The 22,538-nt window shown below is 34.2% G+C and overlaps 2 protein-coding genes across 2 annotated transcripts; both read right to left on the bottom strand.

Annotated features, from left to right (window-relative positions):
* Positions 1-10,886: 10,886 nt before the first annotated feature.
* Positions 10,887-17,357, bottom strand: LOC110632380 (triosephosphate isomerase, cytosolic-like). The gene is made up of 7 exons (XM_058134671.1): positions 17,276-17,357; positions 16,476-16,672; positions 16,053-16,136; positions 15,787-15,919; positions 11,936-12,012; positions 11,805-11,837; positions 10,887-11,063 (listed from the first exon to the last, which is right to left on the bottom strand). The coding sequence occupies exons 1-7, from the start codon at positions 17,355-17,357 to the stop codon at positions 10,887-10,889; spliced, it is 783 nt and encodes a 260-aa protein (XP_057990654.1).
* Positions 17,358-17,736: 379 nt separating this feature from the next.
* LOC131173021 (probable disease resistance protein At4g27220) lies at positions 17,737-21,535 on the bottom strand. The gene is made up of 4 exons (XM_058134670.1): positions 21,406-21,535; positions 20,726-20,785; positions 18,643-20,590; positions 17,737-18,595 (listed from the first exon to the last, which is right to left on the bottom strand). Exons 1-4 carry the CDS (start codon positions 21,533-21,535, stop codon positions 17,737-17,739), a joined length of 2,997 nt encoding a protein of 998 aa, XP_057990653.1.
* Positions 21,536-22,538: the final 1,003 nt, after the last annotated feature.

Raw genomic sequence — 22,538 nt, 5'->3', positions numbered from 1 at the left:
ACATCTACAACCTCTCTAAAGGCAAATCCCTATTTCTAATTGGTTGGCAAGGCTTTAGAAGCTGTTCAAGGGGCTGCCATTGGTGATCTTAGTGTGGACAATCTGGAGGGACAACATTTGGGGTCCTAGGTGCTTTCCAAAGGTACCGAACACATCAACAGTGCATCAAAAGGTTAGTGCACATGTTCTTGAATTAATCTAGAGTTCTAATAAATTAATATGTTAATTCTAAAATCTTAAATGACAAATGTAGATCGAAATACATATTAAAAGTGTTTTAATATGCTATTGAACATTGAAAATCAATAGGTAAAAAATGAATTTTGCATGATGCATGAGACCCTAGAAGAAAATTTTTGAATTCAATATTCTAATCTAATAATTTTCTTGCTTCTGATCCTTCAATTGGTATCAGAGCCACCATATTTGCCATTTAGATTGTTTAATATCTAATTTTATTGTGTGATTTGATCAAAAGTTGATTGATTCATTGCTGGTTGCAAAGAATAGGTAGCAGCATGATGATGAGCACCATTGGTGCGCATGGTTTGGTTCATTCAACCATGCGCATGGATTTTGGGCTTGAATGTGGGCTTGTTTTCAAGGCCCATAATTAGGCCCATGACTAATTAAAATGTTTAATTAGGAGTTTCAATCACACAATTAAATTTTGATTCAAATCTGAATTTTTAAATTTGTTTGAATGTGATTCAAATATGAATTTTTATATTTGTTGAATGTGATTCAAATCTGAATTTTTAAATTTGTTTGAATCATATTCAAATCTTGATTTTTAAGTTGAATATGAGATATTCAATTTAATTTTAGTATGTATGTTTTATTTAATTGTTAAATGGTGATATGCATGATAGATGATCATGGACAATAAAAGACCAATGTGATTGGATTTATTTCTTTTATGTTTCTTTGGGTTATAAATTAATTAATTTATTTTAGTGACATGTATTATAAAGGTTGTAATATTTTTGGGTTGTAATTTCATTTATTTAGTTCTTGTAAATTCGCCTTGGTATGCCAAGATTTACTATGTAATTGGATTGCAAGAAGATCAAGGAGGTCAAGAGCATTGGTGGGACCAGTGAGAGGAATTCAAGATCAAGTGTTGATTATGTACTCCTTTAACAACTCTTGTAATATGAATGAATGAAATGCACCTAGGAATACCCTGATTCAATTCTTGGTGGCCCGGAATTGAATCCTTTAGAAAGTCCATGATCATACCATATTTATATGTTTATCCATGAATGCATGAGATGTATGGGAATGTATGCAAGTATATGATATATGCATGCTAATTGGATGATGTGCAAAGTGAGACCATAATAGTAATTAGGCCGATCACAAAATCTTCCAAACAAATGATTAAGTTAGAAATGGTATAATTAAAGAAAATTATATCATGGGCCCTCCATTGAAGCAATTATTTTAAGAAATTTTAAATACTTGCATATGATGCAATTAATTTAAGAGATTTTCTTAAGAATAATTGTTAAGCATGAGATATTGTAAATATGTAAATGGTTTGGTGGCCAATAATGGATGTGCCTGAGGACATTAAAATTATTTGCATATTTACTGGCTCAATGGGATCAACTTAACTAATGCAAGATAAATCAATAATGGATGTGCCTGAGATTTTGAGCATTAGGGGCTAGGTAAAAGGATTGAACCTCACATGAGATGTGATGGGTAAGGAGTTGCTCACTTATAGTTTATTGTAATTCTAATAATGGATGTACCTGAGGATGATCAATAAGATTATAAGAATTCAATCACCCACTAGAAATCTATCCAACTAGGATTTCCATTTTCTATTTTGGAAGTGTAGGATTTGCTAAGTTAGTGGGAGGACCAATTTGATTAAAAGACCACAATCATTTTGGTTAAATATATGATACATTTACTAATTAATCTGGTTATTTTCTACAGTTAATTTTCTGATAATAATGAGCACACCACAACCACCACCATCCAATATTCATGCGAGTATACTTGATCACAATAGGTTGACAGGACCTAATCTTTCTGATTGGCTAAGAAATTTGAAACTTGTCCTGAACCTTGAACATATAGGATATATTCTAGACTCACAGGTTCCTGATCCCTTGCCTCCAGAGTTCACTCAAGAGGAATATGAAACTTTGGACAAGTGGAAGGAGCATGATATGAGAGCCAAGTGTTACATGCTTGCTTCTATGAGTAATGAGTTACAGAAGCAACATGAGAACATGCAATATGCAAGTGAGATCCTCCTTCACCTACAAGAGTTGTATGGTGAACATAGCAGGAATGCCAGGTATGAGATATCTAGGCAGCTATTTCTCATGAGAATGTCTGAGGGACAAAATGTTGGGGATCATATCCATAAGATGATTTGGCTTATTGAGCAGCTGGAACATCTTGACTTTAACATGGATTTCCAACTGCAGACGGATTTGATCCTTCTGTCCCTTCCTAAGTCATTTGGGAATTTTGTGACAAATTTCTGTATGACTAAGCAAGAATACACATTGGCTGGTCTACTTAACATGCTAGTTATTGCCCAAAAGAATATGCAAGGCAATAAAGGGAAAGAGGTAGCTTTGATTGCATCTTTTTCTGCTGGAAAGTCCAACAAGAAGAAGGGCAATAAGAAAAAGAAACCTCAAATTCCTAGTCCTTCCAAGAAGATAGCTAAATAGAAAGGGAAGACCAAAGCTGATGGAGGCAAAGGAAAGTTTCCACTGCCAGAAAGATGGGCACTGAAAAAGGAACTGCCAAGAGTATCTTGCTTCTCTGAAGGACAAGAAGGATACACCTTCAGAAGGTATGTCTATATCTTGTTATTTAGATGTTGATGATGCTCATAGTTCATCTATAACTTGGGTTTTAGATATTGGTGCCAGTTCTCACATTTCTTATGATATAAAGGAACTAACAAACAGTAGCAGCTTGTGTTCTCGAGATGTTAGACTCCGGATTGGCGATGGCTCAACTATTGAAGCTTTAGCCATAGGATCTAAATCTTTTTACGTGTCTGGACATGTTTTGTGTTTGAATAATATTTTATATGTACCTGATGCTTTTAAGAACATCATTTCTATATCTAGTTTGACTAGAAATGGCTATGAATTTCAGTTCACAGATGATGTTTACAATATTTATTTTGGAGATAAATATGTTGGCTCGAGTTATATGCATGATGGTCTTTATTATTTGGATAATAATGACAAACACAAATTGAATGCAAGTGATCTAAATGAATGCAATGCCTTGGTGAAAATCAACTCAAGTTCAAAATATATTTGGCACTTAAGATTAGGTCATGTTGCAGAAGATAGGATTGCAAAATTGGAGAAAATGGAGATTCTATCCTCATTGGGTTCTGAACCTACTCCAACTTGTGAATCCTGCCTTTAAGGCAAAATGACTAGATCATCCTTTGTTGGACAAGGGCTAAGAGTTGAAAATATTTTGGAGCTAATACATAGTGATGTATGTGGCCCATTTAGAGAAATGGCTAGAGGCGGTTTTCATTATTTTATTACCTTTACTGATGATAAATCAAGGTTTGGGTATTTGTATTTGATGAAATACAAACATGAATCCTTTGAAAAGTTCAAAGAATTTAAATCTGAAGTAGAAAATCAAACAGAAAAAAGTATTAAAGCTCTTCGATCAGATCGTGGAGGTGAATACTTGAGTACTGAATTTGATGAATACTTGAAAGAGTATGGCATTGTTTCCCAACTGACTCCTCTAGGAACACCACAGCTGAATAGTATATCTAAAAAGAGAAATCTACCCTATTGGATATGGTACGTAGTATGATGAGCTATATTGATATGCCAATCTCCTTTTGGGGATTTGCATTAGAATCAGCTTTGCATATTCTGAATAGAATTCCATCAAAATCAGTATCTTTCACACCTTATGAGATATGGCATGGAAGAAAACTAAGTCTTAAGCATGTTAAGATTTGGAGTTGTCCAGCTTATATCAAAAAGCTGAACACTGATAAATTGGAAATCAGATCAGAAAATGGTCGATTTGTTGGATATCCAAAAGAGAGTTTTGGATATTATTTTTATTTACCTACATCACAAAAGGTTGTGATAAGTAGAGATGCCACATTTCTTGAACAATAATTTGTTCAAAAAGGAGGCAAAGGAAGACAAATAGAGTTAGAATTGGAGAATTCTGACCAACCAACAGATCAGATGGATATAGATCCATCTAGTTAACCTACACCTATTAATGAAACATCTATAGCTATTCCTCGCAGATCAACCAGGATATCTCACCCACCAGTGAGATATGATTTTCTTCATGAAGAAGAACAAGAGTTGTCTACTCATGAAGAAGTAGATCATGGAGATGATCCACTTACCTATGAAGAAGCTATATCAGATATAAACTCTTCAAAATGGATTGATGCTATGAAATCCGAGATTGATTCCATGTATAAGAATCAAGTTTGAGATCTTGTTGACCCACCTGAAGGTATTGTACCTATAGGGAACAAATGGGTTTTTAAGAAGAAAATTAGTTCTGATGGAAAGGTAGAGACCTATAAAGTAAGGCTAGTAGCGAAAGGGTTTCACCAAAGGCAAGGAATCAACTATGAGGAGACTTTCTCACCTGTTGCCATGCTTAAATCAATTAGGATTCTATTAGCAATAGCTGCATACTATGATTATGAGATTTGGCAGATGGATGTCAAAATAACTTTTCTCAATGGATACATTGAAGAAAACATTTTCATGGAACAACCTAGGGGTTTTGAATCCCAAGATGGCTCCAAAGTATGCAAGCTAAAGCAATCCATTTATGGGTTGAAACAAGCTTCGAGGAGTTAGAACATCCGTTTTAATGAAGCCATTAAGTCATTTGGTTTTAAAAAAAATGAGGATGAGCCATGTGTATATAAGAAGGTTAGTGATAGTGCTATCACTTTCCTTGTCTTATATGTGAATGACATTTGATGGGTAATGACATAGGTATGTTGACAACTGTAAAGGTATGGTTCTCAATTACATTCTCCATGAAAGACTTAGGGGAGGTAACCTATATTCTTGGGATGCGCATCTATAGAGATAGAGCAAAAAGAATAATTGGTTTATCCCAAAGTCTATACTTAGAAAAGGTGTTAAAGAAGTTTAACATGCTTGATTCCAAGAGAGGATTGTTACTAGTGAGACATGGTATCCACCTTTTTAAAGAGATGTCTCCAAAGACATCTGAAGAAAGAGATAAAATGGCCAGGATTCCATATGTTTCGGCTATTGGAAATTTGGTGTATGCAATATTGTGTATTAGGCCGGATATACTATATGCTGTTAGTTTGACTAGCAGGTATCAATCCAATCCAATCTAGGTTTGGAACACTGGATAGCTATCAAGAATATCCTTAAGTACTTGAGAAGAACTAAGGATTTATTCTTGATATATGGACGTGATTACTTGCAATTGGATGGTTATATTGATTCTAATTTCCAATCAGATATCGATGATTGAAAGTCTACCTCTAGGTATGTGTTCGTTTGTGATGGAGGTGCAGTCAGTTGGAAGAGTTCCAAATAGAGTATGACTGCAGATTCCACTACCGAGGCTGAGTATATTATTGCATTAGATGCTGCAAAGGAAGCTGTTTGGATAAAGAAGTTCGTGACAGAACTTTCAGTAGTTCCTTCTATTGAGTCAGCAGTTCCACTCCACTGTGACAACAATGGAGCAATCATACGAGCTAAGAAACCCCAATCTCACCAGAAATCCAAACACATGGAAAGATGCTACTACATTATCAGAGAGATAGTTGGGCGAGGCGATGTAACCATGCAGAATATAGCATCAGCTGAAAATCCAGCTGATCTATTCACTAAGCCTATGTCACAAGCTCAGTTAGACCAACATCTTGAGAAGATGGGTCTAAGATATTGTAATAAATGGCTCTAGTGCTAGTGGGAGATTGCTAGTAGTATGCTCTAGAGCATATCATTTAGTATGCATCTTATACATGTTTTATTAATAAAAGGCATTTTTACTTTTCTGTTTACATAATATATTTATGTGTAATAGAAAAGGTCCATTGATATTTTGTTAGAAATTTTATTCTTAAGTTGTTGAGAATATGAGTGACAGTATTTCTTGCACAAAATATCATAAATTAGTTCACAATCGAGGATACTTCACAATAAGGACATGATTTATCCAAAAAGATTGTGATCATGTTTGTTCCCAAGTTATTTATATGAGATGTAAATAAGATGGAATGGTGAGTCTCATGCCATATAACAAACATGATAGGCACTTATACATGATAAGTAGGCTGAATCAGTGACATTTATGACAAGAACATGGAGTTTACTCTTGTCAACGCATTGTCATAAATCATATCAGTGCATATATTCTTTAGACCTGAGATAGCACAGTTATCTTGTATATAGGTAGTTTGAGTTTGATACTGCTTTCATACTTGTACTGTGTATGGGTATATGGGCATGTGTTGGCTCCTACTAGTTATATATGGAGGTAGGTGTTGATCAAGATGGAATCTGTTACCCTAAGTAAATAGGGATAAAATCCTATATTCATTTAATTGTTCTTGATGTTTCAAGTTCTTAGCCAGGACGAATAGATTTAATCAAAAAAGAGTTTCTGATGAGAAAATCTTTTTAATCAAGAACTGGAATTAAAAGAGAACATAATATTCATAGCAAATGGAGTTTAACATAAACCGTGACTTCAGCTCGAATTGGGATTTTGTAACAGAGAGATTCTAGTGCATGGTAACATATGATTAAAGGTTCATTTAAGGTATTCCTTATTACTAATTGGGTGGCCATGGCATGCAATGCTAGGTGTTAACCATGGTCTATGAGGTGCATAAAATGACTTAGAGAAATTATTTATAGTAAGAAAGAGTTCTGATGATATTAAGAGTTAATATCATATCTCATTGCCAATTAGTGATGAGTCTAGTGAGTCACACATATACATAAGTAATCACTAAGTTAAATGTGATTTAATTAATTAGTTAAAGAGTTTAATTGATTAATTAAATAGGTTTGGTTTGCAATTAGATTGCAAAGCCCTTAGCATGGCTTGAAACTAAATCTAGGTTATTGGATGTATAGTATAAGTTAAATTTATATTTAAAGTATTTAAATATGAATTTAATTATGAGAAAATTAATTAATAGAGATTAATTAATTAATTTATATTTGATATAAATTGATTAGAAGAGGAGAAATCATTATTTTGGGTTGAGAACTCAAAATTACAATACAAGGGTAATTTGGTCATTTCACAGGGTGATATGTAACACCATGAAATGATGAGACATGGCACCATATAAGCTTGTTATTTGTCTTTTAGTCATGTAAGATGATCAAAGTCAATATTAAATCTAGGTTTGACACTTGGCACAATGTGATTGGGTCAATTAAACTAAGAGGCAATAAGAAGATGATATGTGGTAATGGTTTTAAGTGATGACCTAATTATATAATGTAATGTTATGGAATAATGAAAAACCAATATGATATTCTCTCATATGTGCCGCCACCCAAAGAAGCTCTCCTCTCTCTTCTTCTTCTTCTTTCATCAATTCAAAGAGAATTGCCTATATTCTCTTGAATTAAAATCGCTATAAATCATTTCTAGTATCCTGTATACATCTACAACCTCTCTAAAGGCAAATCCCTATTTTCTAATTGGTTGGCAAGGCTTTCGAAGCTGTTCAAAGGGCTGCCATTGGTGATATTGGTGTGGACAATCTAGAGGGACAACATTTGGGGTCCTAAGTGCTTCTCAAAGGTACCAAACACATCAACAGTGCATCAAAAGGTTAGTGCATATGTTTTTGAATTAATCTAGGGTTCTAATGAATTAATATATTAATTCTAAAATCTTAAATGACAAATGTAGATCCTAATACATATTAAAAGTGTTTTAATATGCTATTGAACATTGAAAATCAATAGGTAAATAATGAATCTTGCATGATGCACGAGACTCTAAAAGAAAATTTTTGAATTCAATGTTTTAATCTAATAATTTTCATGCTTCCAATCCTTCAATCTTAACCTATACCTTAAAGAAGGCATCCAGAGGAATTCTTGACCAACCCATTAGTTGTAATTTACTAATCAGTACAACCACCTCTAAGCATCTCTCACTGAATTCTAACCATTGCTTCTAAACATCTCTATTAAAGTTGATTTCCATTAATTGACTTGATTTTCCCTCACGTGAACCAAAAATGAAAGTGGTCCAACAGCCATCCTCTAACATAAAATATAAGTCCCAAAGAGAAGAAACCTCAGGATTCTTGGTGGTCCTAAATGGCCGACCACCGTTTAATCTTATTAAAAGCATAAGTTAGATTGGTCAATTTTAGGCCTATGATTAATTGCATTAGTGGCAATTGTCCTCTTCTCTTCCATAAGAGAGAAAAAGAGACAGAAAACTCCTTGCAAGCGTGTTGTCCCACCATGGGCTTTGCTTTTGGGTCATCTTTGTATGTTATATGAAGTTAGGAAACTTCATCTTCTCTTTGTTTTTACCTTGTTTCTGTTTGCATGATTTTGCCAACTCAAACCTTGTTTTCTACTTGCTTAATTACTTGATTATCAAGCTTAATTAAAAGAATTGTGAAAATTATATTTTGGTTTCAGGGTTTAAAACCTAATTGTATTTTGATATTTACTTTACAATATGGTAAAATATTTCAATACTTCTTAAATTTATAAAGAGTAGCTTATAGAATTTGGTATTAAAAATGTTAAAATTAAATGAAATGAAATCTTGTTCATGTAATGCTTAGTCTGACTCGATTGAGTAGTTAAAAACATATAATTCTTCTTGCAGATTCAAGTTTCCGTATGGATTGCAATGGGTCAATTTTATGAGTACCGACCCAATCCAACCCGATTGAATTGTAATATGACAGATTTAGATAATATATAATGGAATTTGAGATGTGTTTAAATTTGAATAATAATGCACATAACGGGTTACAGTAGAGTTTGGAGTTTACATGATAGGCATCCATTGCCCGAACCCCTTTATATAAATACTTAACTAAATATAAAATATATATTTTTATAATAATATTTATAAATTTTTATATTTTTTATTTTAAATAAAATAGAATTTAAATATTTTATGGATTTATTAAACTTCTAACAATAGATTACTAATAAAAATAAATTTTTATGTAAATTATTAATTAAAATATATAAAACTAAACGAGTTCAAGTGTTTTTTGAGTAATAATAATCAAGTTTGGAACGGATTCAAGTAATTAAAAATAAATTTTAATCGAATTTAGGATGGATTTAAATTTTGAGGATATTAATTGAGTTCAGATTCAGATAATAACTGTTAAGGGTATTTTACTAATTGTCATTGCTAAGTTCGAATTTTCACTCTCTTAATCTCCTTTCTCAAGAAAAAAAAAATTGTTCATGAAATGAATAGATTGTGATTTTTCACATTTTGCCTCTCGATTTTATATATTTTAGAATTTTTTATTAATTTTTTCCATTATAGGACAAATATTTTAATAATTAAATTAACATAATGAATGTGATTAAGAAAAACGTTACTGATAATGGGGTTTAGTGGATGTAATTTGTAAAATTGTAATAAAAAAGTATTATATTAATTATCAGCAACGCATAATTGATGACTTGCTAAGTGGAGAATTAATTAAAACAAAATAATCAATGTGATATTTGTCCTCTTCTTGAAATTTTGAAGTGGCTAAATATTATGTTGTACTAGCAAATAATTAAGGTGGAGTAATCTTTCTTTAGGGGTTTAAAAAAAATCCAAAATCACATGTTAAAGGCTCATAATTAATTGGTGTGAGTGGAAGGTCCCCATGAAGCTAATGTCACCCTCTTTATAATGCCAGGCAGTAGCAGACTGTTTATGATGTACCCCTTTAAAGTTTTTTTAAACGTTATGTTTCATTCAACTTTTTTTTTTTTTGTCAAGTTGCATGGTAGGTGGGCATGAAAAGAAGTTGGTATTTAAGTATTTACTTATTGGAAAAATTAGATTTAGATATTTTTAATTTTTTAATTTAAATTAATTTAGATTTTTTAATTTAAATTTAATTTTATCTAAAAATTAAAATTTATATATAAATTTTCTTTATTTTTTAATTTAAATAAAAAATAAAAAATTTAATTTCTTAATTTTAAGACTAAATTTCTTAATTTTTTACTTTAAATCTAAAAATTAAGAACATCAATTTCTTAAATTTAGAGCTAAATTAAACTTAAACTGAAATTTCTGAGTTAAATTAAATAAAAAAATTAAAAATTAACTAAATTATTCACTAACTACCAGAGTGCAATGCTGAGATTTAAGCCTTTTAAGTATTTTTTTTATTAAAAAAAAAAATTAGGTGGCATTCAATTAAATTTGAGATGAATTTAAATTTAAAAAATAATTTTTATATTGAATTTAAATTAATTTATTAAATAAACATTTATTAGTTGAATATCATTTTTATAAAAATTAGAAAAATGTAAAATATATATTATAATAGTTTTTAGAAAATTTTTAATGTTAAATTTCAGATAAATATATTTTAAACACTACATATAAAGAATTATTAATTGTTAAAATGTAAATTATTAATAAAAATATAATTTAATATAAATTATTACTTAAAATATATAAACTTATTAAAATTTTAATAAAAAATTCTGAAAAAATTGAAAACATTGAATTTATTGAAATTGAATCAAATGAAATTGAGCCAAAATCTAAACCAAAATTAGAACCCAAACTGAAACAGTGGAGTGGCCTAATGGCCCAGTTCAGATTCTGACGCCCAATAAACTGAAAACGGACCAAGCTCACGCTCCCTAAATATCCTCCCAAGCCTCATCATCTAAAACTGGAAGGCATCTCCTTTCTCGGAGATAGTCTTTGATTTTGGCTTTGAGGTCGTCACTAGACAGTGTTTCCTTTTCTTGAGGTTGCTTTCCTTGATCGAAAAGTTCACGGATTGCAGCCTTCAAGAGTTCCTCGACCTTGAATGACTGAAAACAGTGATCCAATCCCAAGTATAGTTGCTGAAAGGGTACTGTCAAAGAATTTCTTTGTCAGGGTGTTTTTTCCACCCCTCCCATTCCTACCACCGAAATGACATGTTTTGCTGAGTCATCCCTTGTGAGCCACTAAGAAGGCCAAGTCAGCCCTTCAACTGGGAGCATGTTTTCTCGGTGGTCATGTTAGATGGTGCTTGTGGCAACAACAGCAGAAAAAGAGGTTGAACCTTGCTATGGGACCTTCATTTTGTACCTCTCGCACCAGGCAGCAACGTCGATAATTCTGGGCTGACCACTTCGCATTTCATAAGCAATTTGATTGTGATATTCCCAGTCTTGATGGGCTGGATGACCTTAGAGATGCTCCACTTCATTCTCCTACATGCACGAGAAGGCAAGCATAAAATCTAGTTTCTTAATGTAACAACGACATCAGTGGCATGTAGATGGAAATCATAGTTAAATTTATTCAAATATAGAAAAGCACATTGTGCATGCACAAAATCTAGTTTCTTAATGTAACAACTAGGTCAAAAGGCATGTAAAATGGAAATAATAGATAATTTTTTTGCAAATATAGAAAACCAGTTTGAGGTGCTGTATCTCATTACAGAAAAAAATTATTCCTCCAAAAATGTCTTTAACTATACTTGATCGATTATGTACCTCCCCCAACAATATTCAGAACCACCAACCAATTTCAAGCGCCGATGTTCAGGTATTTTTTGTTACCTCTGCAGACTCGATGATTTCAATGAACTCCAGCTGATGAGGACAGCCAAAAATAAAGAAGCAAGAAAACTAAGGAAAAGGAGACAATAGGGGGGCAAAAAATAAGATGAAATAAGCACCATCATCATTACCTTTAGTGAGGCTCTACCAAGCAAAAAGCCATCAACATCCGGCTGAGCTGCCAACTCCTTGCAGTTGGTTGCATTGACTGATCTTGAAAGGGGCACCCAATTGGCAATCAAATTAAGAAGGGAGGAGGGAAGAAAATTAAAAACCAATCAATTCATTTTTCACCACCCCTTTAATTACGAAAGGACAAAAGCCAACTGTTACTCTGTTAGCCAACAGTAGGCAAAAATGCATATGAACAGCTTTTGAATACATATTTGATTATTTTGCAAAGTAGTAATGTTTAAGGAAGAAAACAAAGGAGAGCTCAATAAGACACGGGATTCCAAGACAAAGCAAGGTATATAGTATTTTCTCTCTAAGCCTTGTAAATGCCAAAAAGTCCATACTCAGTATCAAATCTGCTTTGCAAAATACACTTTGGGTCTTAAGATCCATGAATGTCTCAATTGCATTATTGTATTTTTGCTTTAGCATTAGATGTATCAGATATACAAGGCGAAAATGGTACTAGCTGGGTCCATTGAGCGAACAGAAGCTTTATTTGTTCTGCACTATGCTTTTCAAATGTATTGGTGTCTCAGCCAACAAGGCTGAAGTAGAATAAAAACCCAGCACAGGTCCAAGATACATGCATGGTTATTTTTACTAGTTTACAACCATACAGCATTCTTGAAATTAAGTGGAAAGCTGTACGTATGTCTAGGCAAAACCTGCAGTTTGGAAAGACTCATCTACTAAGACATGCTTTCCCAGCCTATGGTCATGATACAGGCACACAACCTTCTACAATGAAAGGGAAGGTTGCATACATCTGTGTGTTGCCAAAATCACAGTTTGCAAGGCCTAATCTGATGATACCCTTTTTTATATCTCATAGTAGCTTCTACTAAACCCAGATCAATTGACATACAAGTCCCATGGGGCTCTGGTAATGATGTTTAAAGAGCAGGTAATCATTGCGGAAGGTGAACTCAAATATTGTCTTGAGGATTTGTGTGAATGTACACATGCAAATACATACGATCAAGGGTGCCAACAGCATTCTTAAAATGAAGTGGAAAACTGTGCAGGTCTAGGCAAAACCTGCAGTTTGGAAAGACTCATCTACTAAGACACGCTTTCCTAGCCTATGGTCAAGATACTGGCACACAGACATAGCCTTCTACGATGGAAGGGAAGGCTGCATACATTTGTGTGCGGCCAAAATCACAGTTTGCAATGACTCATCAGCTGATAGTAGCTTCTACTAAACCCAGACTCAATTCACATACAAGTCCCATGGGGCTTTGATAATGATGTTTAAAGAGTGGGGAATCCATGGGGAAGGTGAACTCACATGTTGTCTTGAGTTGAGGATTTGTGTGGACGTGGACATGCAAACCAATGATCAAGGGTGCATGACATTCAGGAAGATTGATTCAGATGTCTTTCTTAGCAAGTGCGAACAACTATGATTCAAAATACTTCTAACAGATTATCCAACTCAGGTTAGCCTAGCCTATATTGAAATGTCCTAGGTAAGATTCACTTGATGAAGTATTCTGGAGAGGTATTCCCTTATAAACCAGAATGCATTACATTTTGACTCTTAGATTTGGCAAATCTAGGACAGAAGATAACCCAGACAACAAAAATACAAATATAGCTGGAGACATCTTGACCTGCTTTCTGAAAGTTCAAACTAGGTATCGTATTCTCTTATAAACCAGCATACTTTCCAAAAATTCACATCTTGACCTACAATTCAAATCAAGAATGTAAGATTCTAACAACAGTGCTCTTGACTATAAGCTCATTCCTTACAACTATCTACCTCATTTTTCATTGTATAAGTATAAACTTGATTCAATTTCGAGAAACAAATGATTGAGAACAAACAGAAACGAAGATTTATAACCAAAATATACATCTTTTAGATTCTATAAATAATGGATAGCAAAATTGGAAAAGATAAGGAGTAAGATGTAGCACAGATATACAAGCATACCTCCATAATAATCCTGGTTGTTGCAGCAAAATCACAACTAGTGTTTCACTTTAAGCCACTTCCTCAGTTTAGAAGGTACCTGTTATTTTGACAAAATGATTAAAGAGTAACCTAGTGCTCGAAGCATCCCACACTAATTATTGCATGAAAAAAAAAATTAATCAATTGAAAATCACATGACTGGAAATATCATATAATTATAAGTAGAATACAACAGCACAGTGGACAATCAAGAAGCAACCAACAAATATGGGCACCATTATCATTTACCAGCTCTTTTGAGATCTAGAGTTCAAAGACTCGTGGAACTATGGAAGGTTTTAAAGTCTCCTTAGATTAGAACAAAAGGAGAAATTCAATTACGTCTGCACGCTTCAGATGTCAGCCTACTTGCTTTTTTCAATGCAAAGAGGTCATTAGCACAAGTTATTTTATACACAAGGAATATGTAGCTGAGTTCATAAAATTAACAGCAACCTAAATGCTTTCCAAAAGGGACCAAGGATGTTAGAAACAGGAAATTTGTTGGAAACTTAAGGTTTTGGCCAAACACTAATATAACTCTCAGTTTCTCAAGTCAGTCAAAGCAACATTTTAATCCAACATAGGATTTCCTAAAGCAAATAAACAGACATCAATTGTTCCAATTGGCTCCATTCACCCATCCCAGTAAAGCTTTAGTAAATATGATGATCCTGAATAAGAGCAGATTAACCAACCTACAGTATCTTAATATTCCAATTTCCAACTACATCATGTTGGACAGCTCTATGTATATTATCTTTTAAACTTTACTTTCTAAAAGATTTGGCAATTGTCTTGCACAGACAATAACAAAGTTATGCCATTGTAAACAGATCTGAAAGTGCAAATAATTGACTGCAACCAAATTAAGATATGATAATAATTCAGCGATATTAAGTGCATGGTTTCCACAAATAGTAATTCAGTAATGTTATCTCTCCTATGTAAATGACTGCATTTGTAAAGAAGGGATTTATGTTGTCAATTTCTGATTTGACAAATATGAAAGCCCAAAGAATATCCCTTTAAGTCATTTGTCATTGCCCTTGCGGATTTGCACAAAAATTTCCCAATCTCTTTTCTATGCCCTTGCTCTAATACTGAAAAGGCTACAAATTGTTGATAAAGTCAAAATACAAAGAAGCCACAACACCACATTCAGTATACGTAAATGAGCATAATTTTTATCAAAAAAGGCAAGGCTAGACTTACTTCCTGTGCCAGAGGAGAAGTTGCAACCTTTCCTGTTCCAATAGCTCACAAAGGCTCATAGGCCAAAACAACATCTTTCCAATCCTCTACTTGTTCTACATGGAAGCAAATTTGGAACATGCATAAGAATTTATGAATCTTGTAAAAATTAGCATATATGTAGCGCAATAAAGCATTCAATGGCATTATCATATATCCAAATATGGGTTTAAAAAACAAAAGCACGTGGTCTCTCTTTTAGACATGACCCAAGCCAAGCAAATAAATTGATGGCCACATTCACCACCTTCAGTGAAAACGCATATATCAAAAGCACAAATGCTCACATACTACAAGCCCCTTGACATTATAGAATTACAATTATTTGACTTTGGTCCTAACCTACACCAATTTTAATGCTAATGTATGAGAAGACATTGTTCTAACCAAAGAGAAGAGACAGCAGTTGACATTTCCATCCAATCACATCTAACAGAGCTGGCTTACAAACTGCTTCAATTAAAAATTATAACTTTATTGAACTGATGCAACCCAAACTTTACCTTCCAATCTTAGAGCCTTTTCTTCTTCTAATTGCTTTCTTTTAAACCACCACTTAGTCATGACAAATCCTATCAATATATGGACCAGCAATAGCTTTAGTTTGTGCAGCAACAACTTCCATGGTGGATCCTGATTCTCGCCACTCCAGTGTCTCACCCACACAAGCTATCACCTTCAAACCTTGAGAAAGCGTGTATGCAACCTTATCCCCGACAAACTAAAATGAAAGCCGCTCAGAATAAGAAAATATCAAATGTTGGAAAGTGGAAATCTTGATTAATGGTCAAAGAATGAGCACTTATGAATAAACACTCATCAGCACATCAATTTGCAAACTATTGCACACCTACCTCATTAGACTCGTTTAAGATAAGTCTCCTTTCAGAATGGCCAAGAATGACCCAAAGAATATCCAGAATCACAAGCATTCTGCACTGTACATATTAGAAGCAAAATATATTATCTCAATAATTAAAGCATCAAAATGAGAGACACTCATGAATCAAATGGTTCAAAGTATCAAACAGAAGAACTGAACATTAACACATAAGAAACAGATCCAAAGGCACATAAGACATTAACAAACTGAATGCATTAAAGCCCTTCAAAATCAACTTCAATTTGTTGGATTTGTTGGAGTGACTTATGTTGTGTTTTCTTAAATTGAGTCATCTCTCTATGCACATCCTTATTTTCAAAATAATACTTCCTCTTTCTTTTTGAAGAAAGAAAAAGGAAATTCCTAACACAGAGTGCCCTTACTCTGGACCAACCAGTAAATCAATGAGAACAAATAAACTGATTTCCGAAAACTGGAAAAAATTGAAATAGCAAATGTAAGTGTACCTAACTTCACTGTTGAAAGCACCTCCTTTCTGGACCCAACAATTTTGTGCTGCAATTTGAAAATCAGGCCTCAACAGACTTTTCACCAGTGGAAGATACACAAATGGTGGGCTTATCACAACCTCTAGAAGAGGAACAGAGTTTTCAAAATATCAATAATACTAAAAAAGGATTAGTTTGCATGTGCACGTTACCCACATTGCGGCAATAATTATGTGAAACTTACAAGTTAAATTCATGCATGTGAATGTGAAGGATGATGTACCTTATTCAACACACCAGGTATACTGTATAATTTGACGATACTCTTAGCACCCAGTGACTCCCAAAATTATCAATAACATGATATCAATTCTTACTTATATCAACTGCTAGCACAAACCCATCCCATAATTTCAAATGCCAATCTTAGCTCATTTTTGGTCAGTACAATGATTCTTGCAATTTTCAACAAACAAGAACAGCAAGGATTTAACAGAAGGGATACCAGCAAGTTTCTTAAACAGCCGTATCATTCTAAAATGCATTCTCTTTTCCCATCACCTACCTCATCAAATTATTCAAATTCAAGTTCAAATAATCAAACGATTACTCTGGTTACAACAAAAACAAATGTAACGCACAAGCACACGCTCACCAATCCGTCTGCATATAACAGAAGCTCTTTACCCGATAGTGGCACAAAATGTAGGAAGCAGAGATATAGAGCTCACTGGATTTCACTTACCAACAACATCTGGGGACGGCACCTGACCTTTATTGAGTATGGAGACTATCCTCTTCACTTCTTCAGTGGTTCCATTGTACATCCTAATTCAATTCAAAACAACCAATTAAGTAAACCTCCTTCCACATTTTCAAATTACATCAAAAACTGAAAAATCCATCTGCATCACCATAAATCTCACATTACTCAAACCTCACCCCAAAAACAAAAAATTATCAACTAAACAAAAACAGCGCTCCACTCGGTTTTCAAGACACCAAAAGAACAAAGAATTTCAGATTCACTAGATTGATCAAACACATGCAACAGTGCAGATATAAATTATCAGAAATGAAAATTGTAAAATGATAATTAAATAAAATAAAAAGGAAATTATGGATGGAAACTCACGCATTAGTGGCTGCCGACAAAAAGCTTTCTGGCCATCGTTGTTGGAGATAGTGATCTCCGATTTCGCTTGCTCAATGTAGACAGTGGCTTCCTGGCCATCCTTGTTGGAGTAAGTGATCTCCGATGTCGTCATCAAATAAAATTTGTTCGCACCAAGAGAAGTGGCAAAGGGGTAAGAGGACATTCTTGGCGTCAGGATGGTCAAACTCAATCAACTCCCACGATTCTCTGGGATAAATGCTGATAGCTTGGAGAGAAGGGAGAGGGGACAGCTGGCTATGGTCACGCAAGAAAAGAGAAAGAGCTATCCTCTCAAGCTTTAGACAATTCCATACTTTAATTGTTTCGAGAGAATCGCAGACTATTTCTCCACTACATATGCTCTTCAGTTCTGGCAAATCAAACAGTTTAGCCATCCTTAATTTCGGGAGAGTAAAGATGAAACTATTGCCATTATTGCTGTTGTAGCTTTCTTGTCCTTCTTCCAATGCTATCAACTCCTCCATGTTAACACAATTTCTTACAGAAATCTCTTCCAGATTTTGAAGGTCTGACATCAAGCTCTGAGGGAACAGCTTCTTCATACTTGGACAATTCCATATTTCAAATTCTTTGAGAAGGGAAAAGGTAACATGCGGTGGTGATAATGGTACTGTTAATGGAATATCCCCGTTGAACGTCCTCCATCCTTCACCAAACAGGAAATATAGATCCTTCAAATTGCCAATGCGTATAATCTCAAGGCTTTTAAGCACAGAATGGGAGGACAATGAAAACAAACACTCTAGACCCTCACAATCATCAATGTCAAAGCACTTCAGTTCAATTGCATTTTCTAAACATACGCTGCCGCTTTCAATATTGCAAGAATAAAAGATCAGATATTTGACGTCTGTTGGGAGAGATAGAGCATTGCCTCCTTCGCTGATACTGCAATTATTAAAAAAAAAAACCCAAAATCATGCACTTCGATGCACTCGCTTTCCATGTCTTCGCTTTGTTCTGCAAGAAGTCTATATCGTGTTTGACCGGTTGAAGGTTTACAAGTCACGAAGGTGTTCAACTCACCAACACCATAGAAACGGCATTGCAATTCTTCCAACTTTCTCAGCGATGCTACTTCCTTTCCTTCAACTGTGAAGGAAAAGCCAAGGCGGAGGAATCGCAATTGGGAAAGCTTTGGTAATATCCCTGCTTGCAACTCCTCTATTCTTGTGCCACGAAGATCCAAATACCTGAGATTGGACAACAATTTTATTCCTTTAGGCACTTTTTCCACTCCAGAACCATAGAGATCCAACTTCTTCAATGCCCAAAGTGCTGCTAGTGACGGCACATGCCTTAATTTTTCACACCCTCTAAGTAATAATGCGCTTAGATTCACCAAATGAGAGATCGATGTTGGCAATTTTTCAATAGCAGTCCAAGAAAGATCAAGCATCTTGAGACTATGCAATTGCTTGAAGAAAGAATATCCAATCAAGCTCAAATTCCTATTTTTACCCAACAAGGCAGTTGAAAGATTAGGACAGCTGGGTGAATGACCAGAAGGAATCTTATGTATATCATTACCGCTCAGTGAAATTCTGACGAGATCTTTTGACCAGTTTCCCCACTCTGGCATTTCAGATAACTCTTCATCATTTTTAACAATTACTCGTGCATCTGCATTCATTATTTGGATGGCCATATTTTTAAGCAAGTTATGCATCCTCACTGTGTAAGTATCTTCTTCTTCTTCTTCTTCTAACAAGCAAAGATTTAGAAGTTTGTCGAGCATGGTATGGCCCTCATTGAATTCTTCTCTCCTGCTTTCTCCTTCTATTACTTCCACATCAATCAAAAACTCGATCATTTCTTCTCTTTCATAATCCCAAAGTCCTTGATATAATGCCAAATATAAGAAACACTGTTGTAAAGTTGGATCATTCAAATAATCATAGCTACGTTTCAATTCGTTGAATATCTCCAAATTCTCTTGCTCTGGTATTGATCTTCTTAATTTGTCCAATGCATTACTCCATTCATGTATGTCATCCACTTGCTTCATGTTTCTTGCCATTACTTTAATCCCAAGTGGCAAGCCCTCGCATTCTAATAGTATGGACTCTGCAATCTTTTCTAGACTAGGCACTATTTGATACCCCAAATCCTGGAAAAATAGCTCCCGACTTGCTTTTAATGAAAGAAGCTTTACTTTGATATTCTTCTGGCAATCCATCTTTCGACACATATTTAAAGATCGAGTTGTAAGAACCAACTTGCAACTTTTCACGTTATCTGGAATTCCTACCATTTCAAGGGGAATATAATTCCACATATCATCCAAAATTAAAACAAAATTTTTATCCTTCAACACCTCGAATAATCTGGCTGCTCTTATATGCTTATCATCCACACTTGAAAGGTCTAGATCCACCATTCTTGCAATGGTGTCTTGCAATTTATGGATGCTAAAGTCTGGGGACACAGTAACCCAATAAACATGATGAAATGGGCTGGGAGTTCTTAAAAGTTCATTATTAACATGTTTCGCTAATTCAGTTTTACCGACTCCCCCCATCCCATAAATGCCAACCTTTGAGACATTATCAGCATCCCTTAAACAAGAACAGATCTCCTTTATATGTGTTTCAAACGCCTCGCCCTTTAACTTTGTTGTCAACAACTTCTCTCCTTTGGTCTCAACAAATTGCACAGATTGTCCAACATGGTTCTCTACATTATCTTCCATTTCAAAAAGAAAACAAGTTCCAGCTTCCCTCACTACTTGTTCAATGACCTGAACTTCCATTTGCATCCTTTCTTCGTCTTCCACTTCGTGATTTTGTTGCTTTGAAATTGGATTGTACACCTCATTGATGCTTGAACTCCTCATGGTTTTACGTCTTTTGTTTGCTCTTTGGATTGCTTCAAAAGCTGCTTCTTTGACATCATCAGGCACACTATCTCAAATTTGAATGCCCTGCCCTGGAATTCCTGCCAAATGAGATTTGATCCTTGAAATTGAAGGACTCCCCTTGAATATATTTCCGCAGAATATACACTTCAAATGATTACCTATCCCCTCAACATGCTCCCAAAACATTTGATCTTTCGGTCTTCCCATTTTTGTTGGTCCTACAGACAATTAGAATCATGCAAGTAATGCACATTAACAGAGGTCAAATTAATTTTTTTGCAAAAAAAAAAAGGAAGGAGAAACCAATTTCTTTCAAAGTCATTGCAAGTTTTAAGTCAAAGAATTTATTTGGGAGTTAGAACAAGAAGCAATAGTAAAGCAGAACCAAGTTATACTTTTTTCGTGGGTATAGAAGAGTGAAAAATGCATTACCAAACTTATTTACAGGGTAAAATAGCAAAAAATATAAGTGATGTGTCATTTAAGGGTTCTACTGAGTATGAGCTGTGCTACATCATAGTTCTCATGATTTTATTCCACATGTTTCTTATTCATTTACAAGATGAATAATTCAAAATATTCTCTATTTATCTATTTGTTATGTGAAAAACTCCAAAGGGAACATGGGAGACTTTATTCTGCAAACTGTTATTTATGCATGGGTGCCAATGAACAGGGGAGTGAATTTTTTATTTGTGTTTGCCAGGTAAATAATAGTTGTTAAAGCATCATTACTATCATGAAAACAGAAACTTGGAAGAATTAAATGAAAACTTAGAAAAGCAACGCCATTACAATTTCAATGAAAAGAAAACAAATATAAATACATTTCAAGTACCTTTACTGGGAAGAATTTCTCCAAAGGACTTGCTTGAATCACAACAGGCACTGAATGATGCAAACTTTGATTGAAGACAAGTGGGACAGGGCAGAGGGATCACTATCAGTGAAGAATCAAAGATGTTCATGTTAATTATTAGTTCACATATCAACTCAACACATAAAACTAAACGCTCCACAGACTTAACTGTGCATACTTATAATTCTCAAACAGATTTTATTGAAATAGAAGAAGGGTGCAAATCTGGAAGAAAGAAGAGATAAGCGTCGATCAAAAGTAACTCAAGAAAGAAATATAAGACTCTGACAATGAAAACATGCCGGCCATTAGAGTGCTTCTACGTAAAACTTTCTTTTTATACCAATAAAATTTGCCATGACATTTAAACATATTCTGCCGTTTAACCATAAGCCCAAGGGCATATCAGGAATGAACTTTGTAAATGATATATAGAGAAACTGAATTTAAGAAATCAGCTGTTGGAGCCATAGTTATCAGACTCCTTTGGGTCTTGACCCGACAGAGGATTCAGATTCACTGTCACTAAAGGTGAGCATTTGGTAAGTTCGGCTCTATATAGAATTGATTTACCCTTTTATCATCTTACGAATAAATATGAGATAATTGAGATAGTGAACGTCAAAGTTCAACAAATAACAATGTCATGGATAAATTAGACATGAAATTAAAGTTTTCTACCACAAAATAAATTGATAGATTAAAATATATAAAGCAAACATATAACAGCTTAATAACCTTTTATTCTTAAGATAAACTCGATCCTACTTCTGTAAACAGCACAAAGAAACCAAGTGCCTGGCAGAAAAGACACTTCCCCTAAGAATATTTCAAAACAGTGCGAGTGATTCCCAACTATGAATAATTAGTGAACAATCATCAAACCACAATGAAACAGAAAACAAAATAAAGCAAAACAAAAGCAAAAGCAAAATCAAATTCAACCACAAAGAAACAGAAAAAAAATAAATTAGAAAAAGAAACAAACACAGAGCAATGTGAATTAATCTTACCTCTGGAGAATGCACAAGTTAATCTAGTAGCAAAGCAAAGAGAGCACACAGCACAAGGTGCATAAACCGCAAACCAGAGACTGGGGCAAAGAAATCCTC

Source organism: Hevea brasiliensis, chromosome 14 (genome assembly GCF_030052815.1).
Source record: "Hevea brasiliensis isolate MT/VB/25A 57/8 chromosome 14, ASM3005281v1, whole genome shotgun sequence".
In the NCBI taxonomy this organism is placed as follows: Eukaryota; Viridiplantae; Streptophyta; class Magnoliopsida; order Malpighiales; family Euphorbiaceae; genus Hevea; species Hevea brasiliensis.
This window is presented reverse-complemented; position numbering and strand designations above follow the sequence as displayed.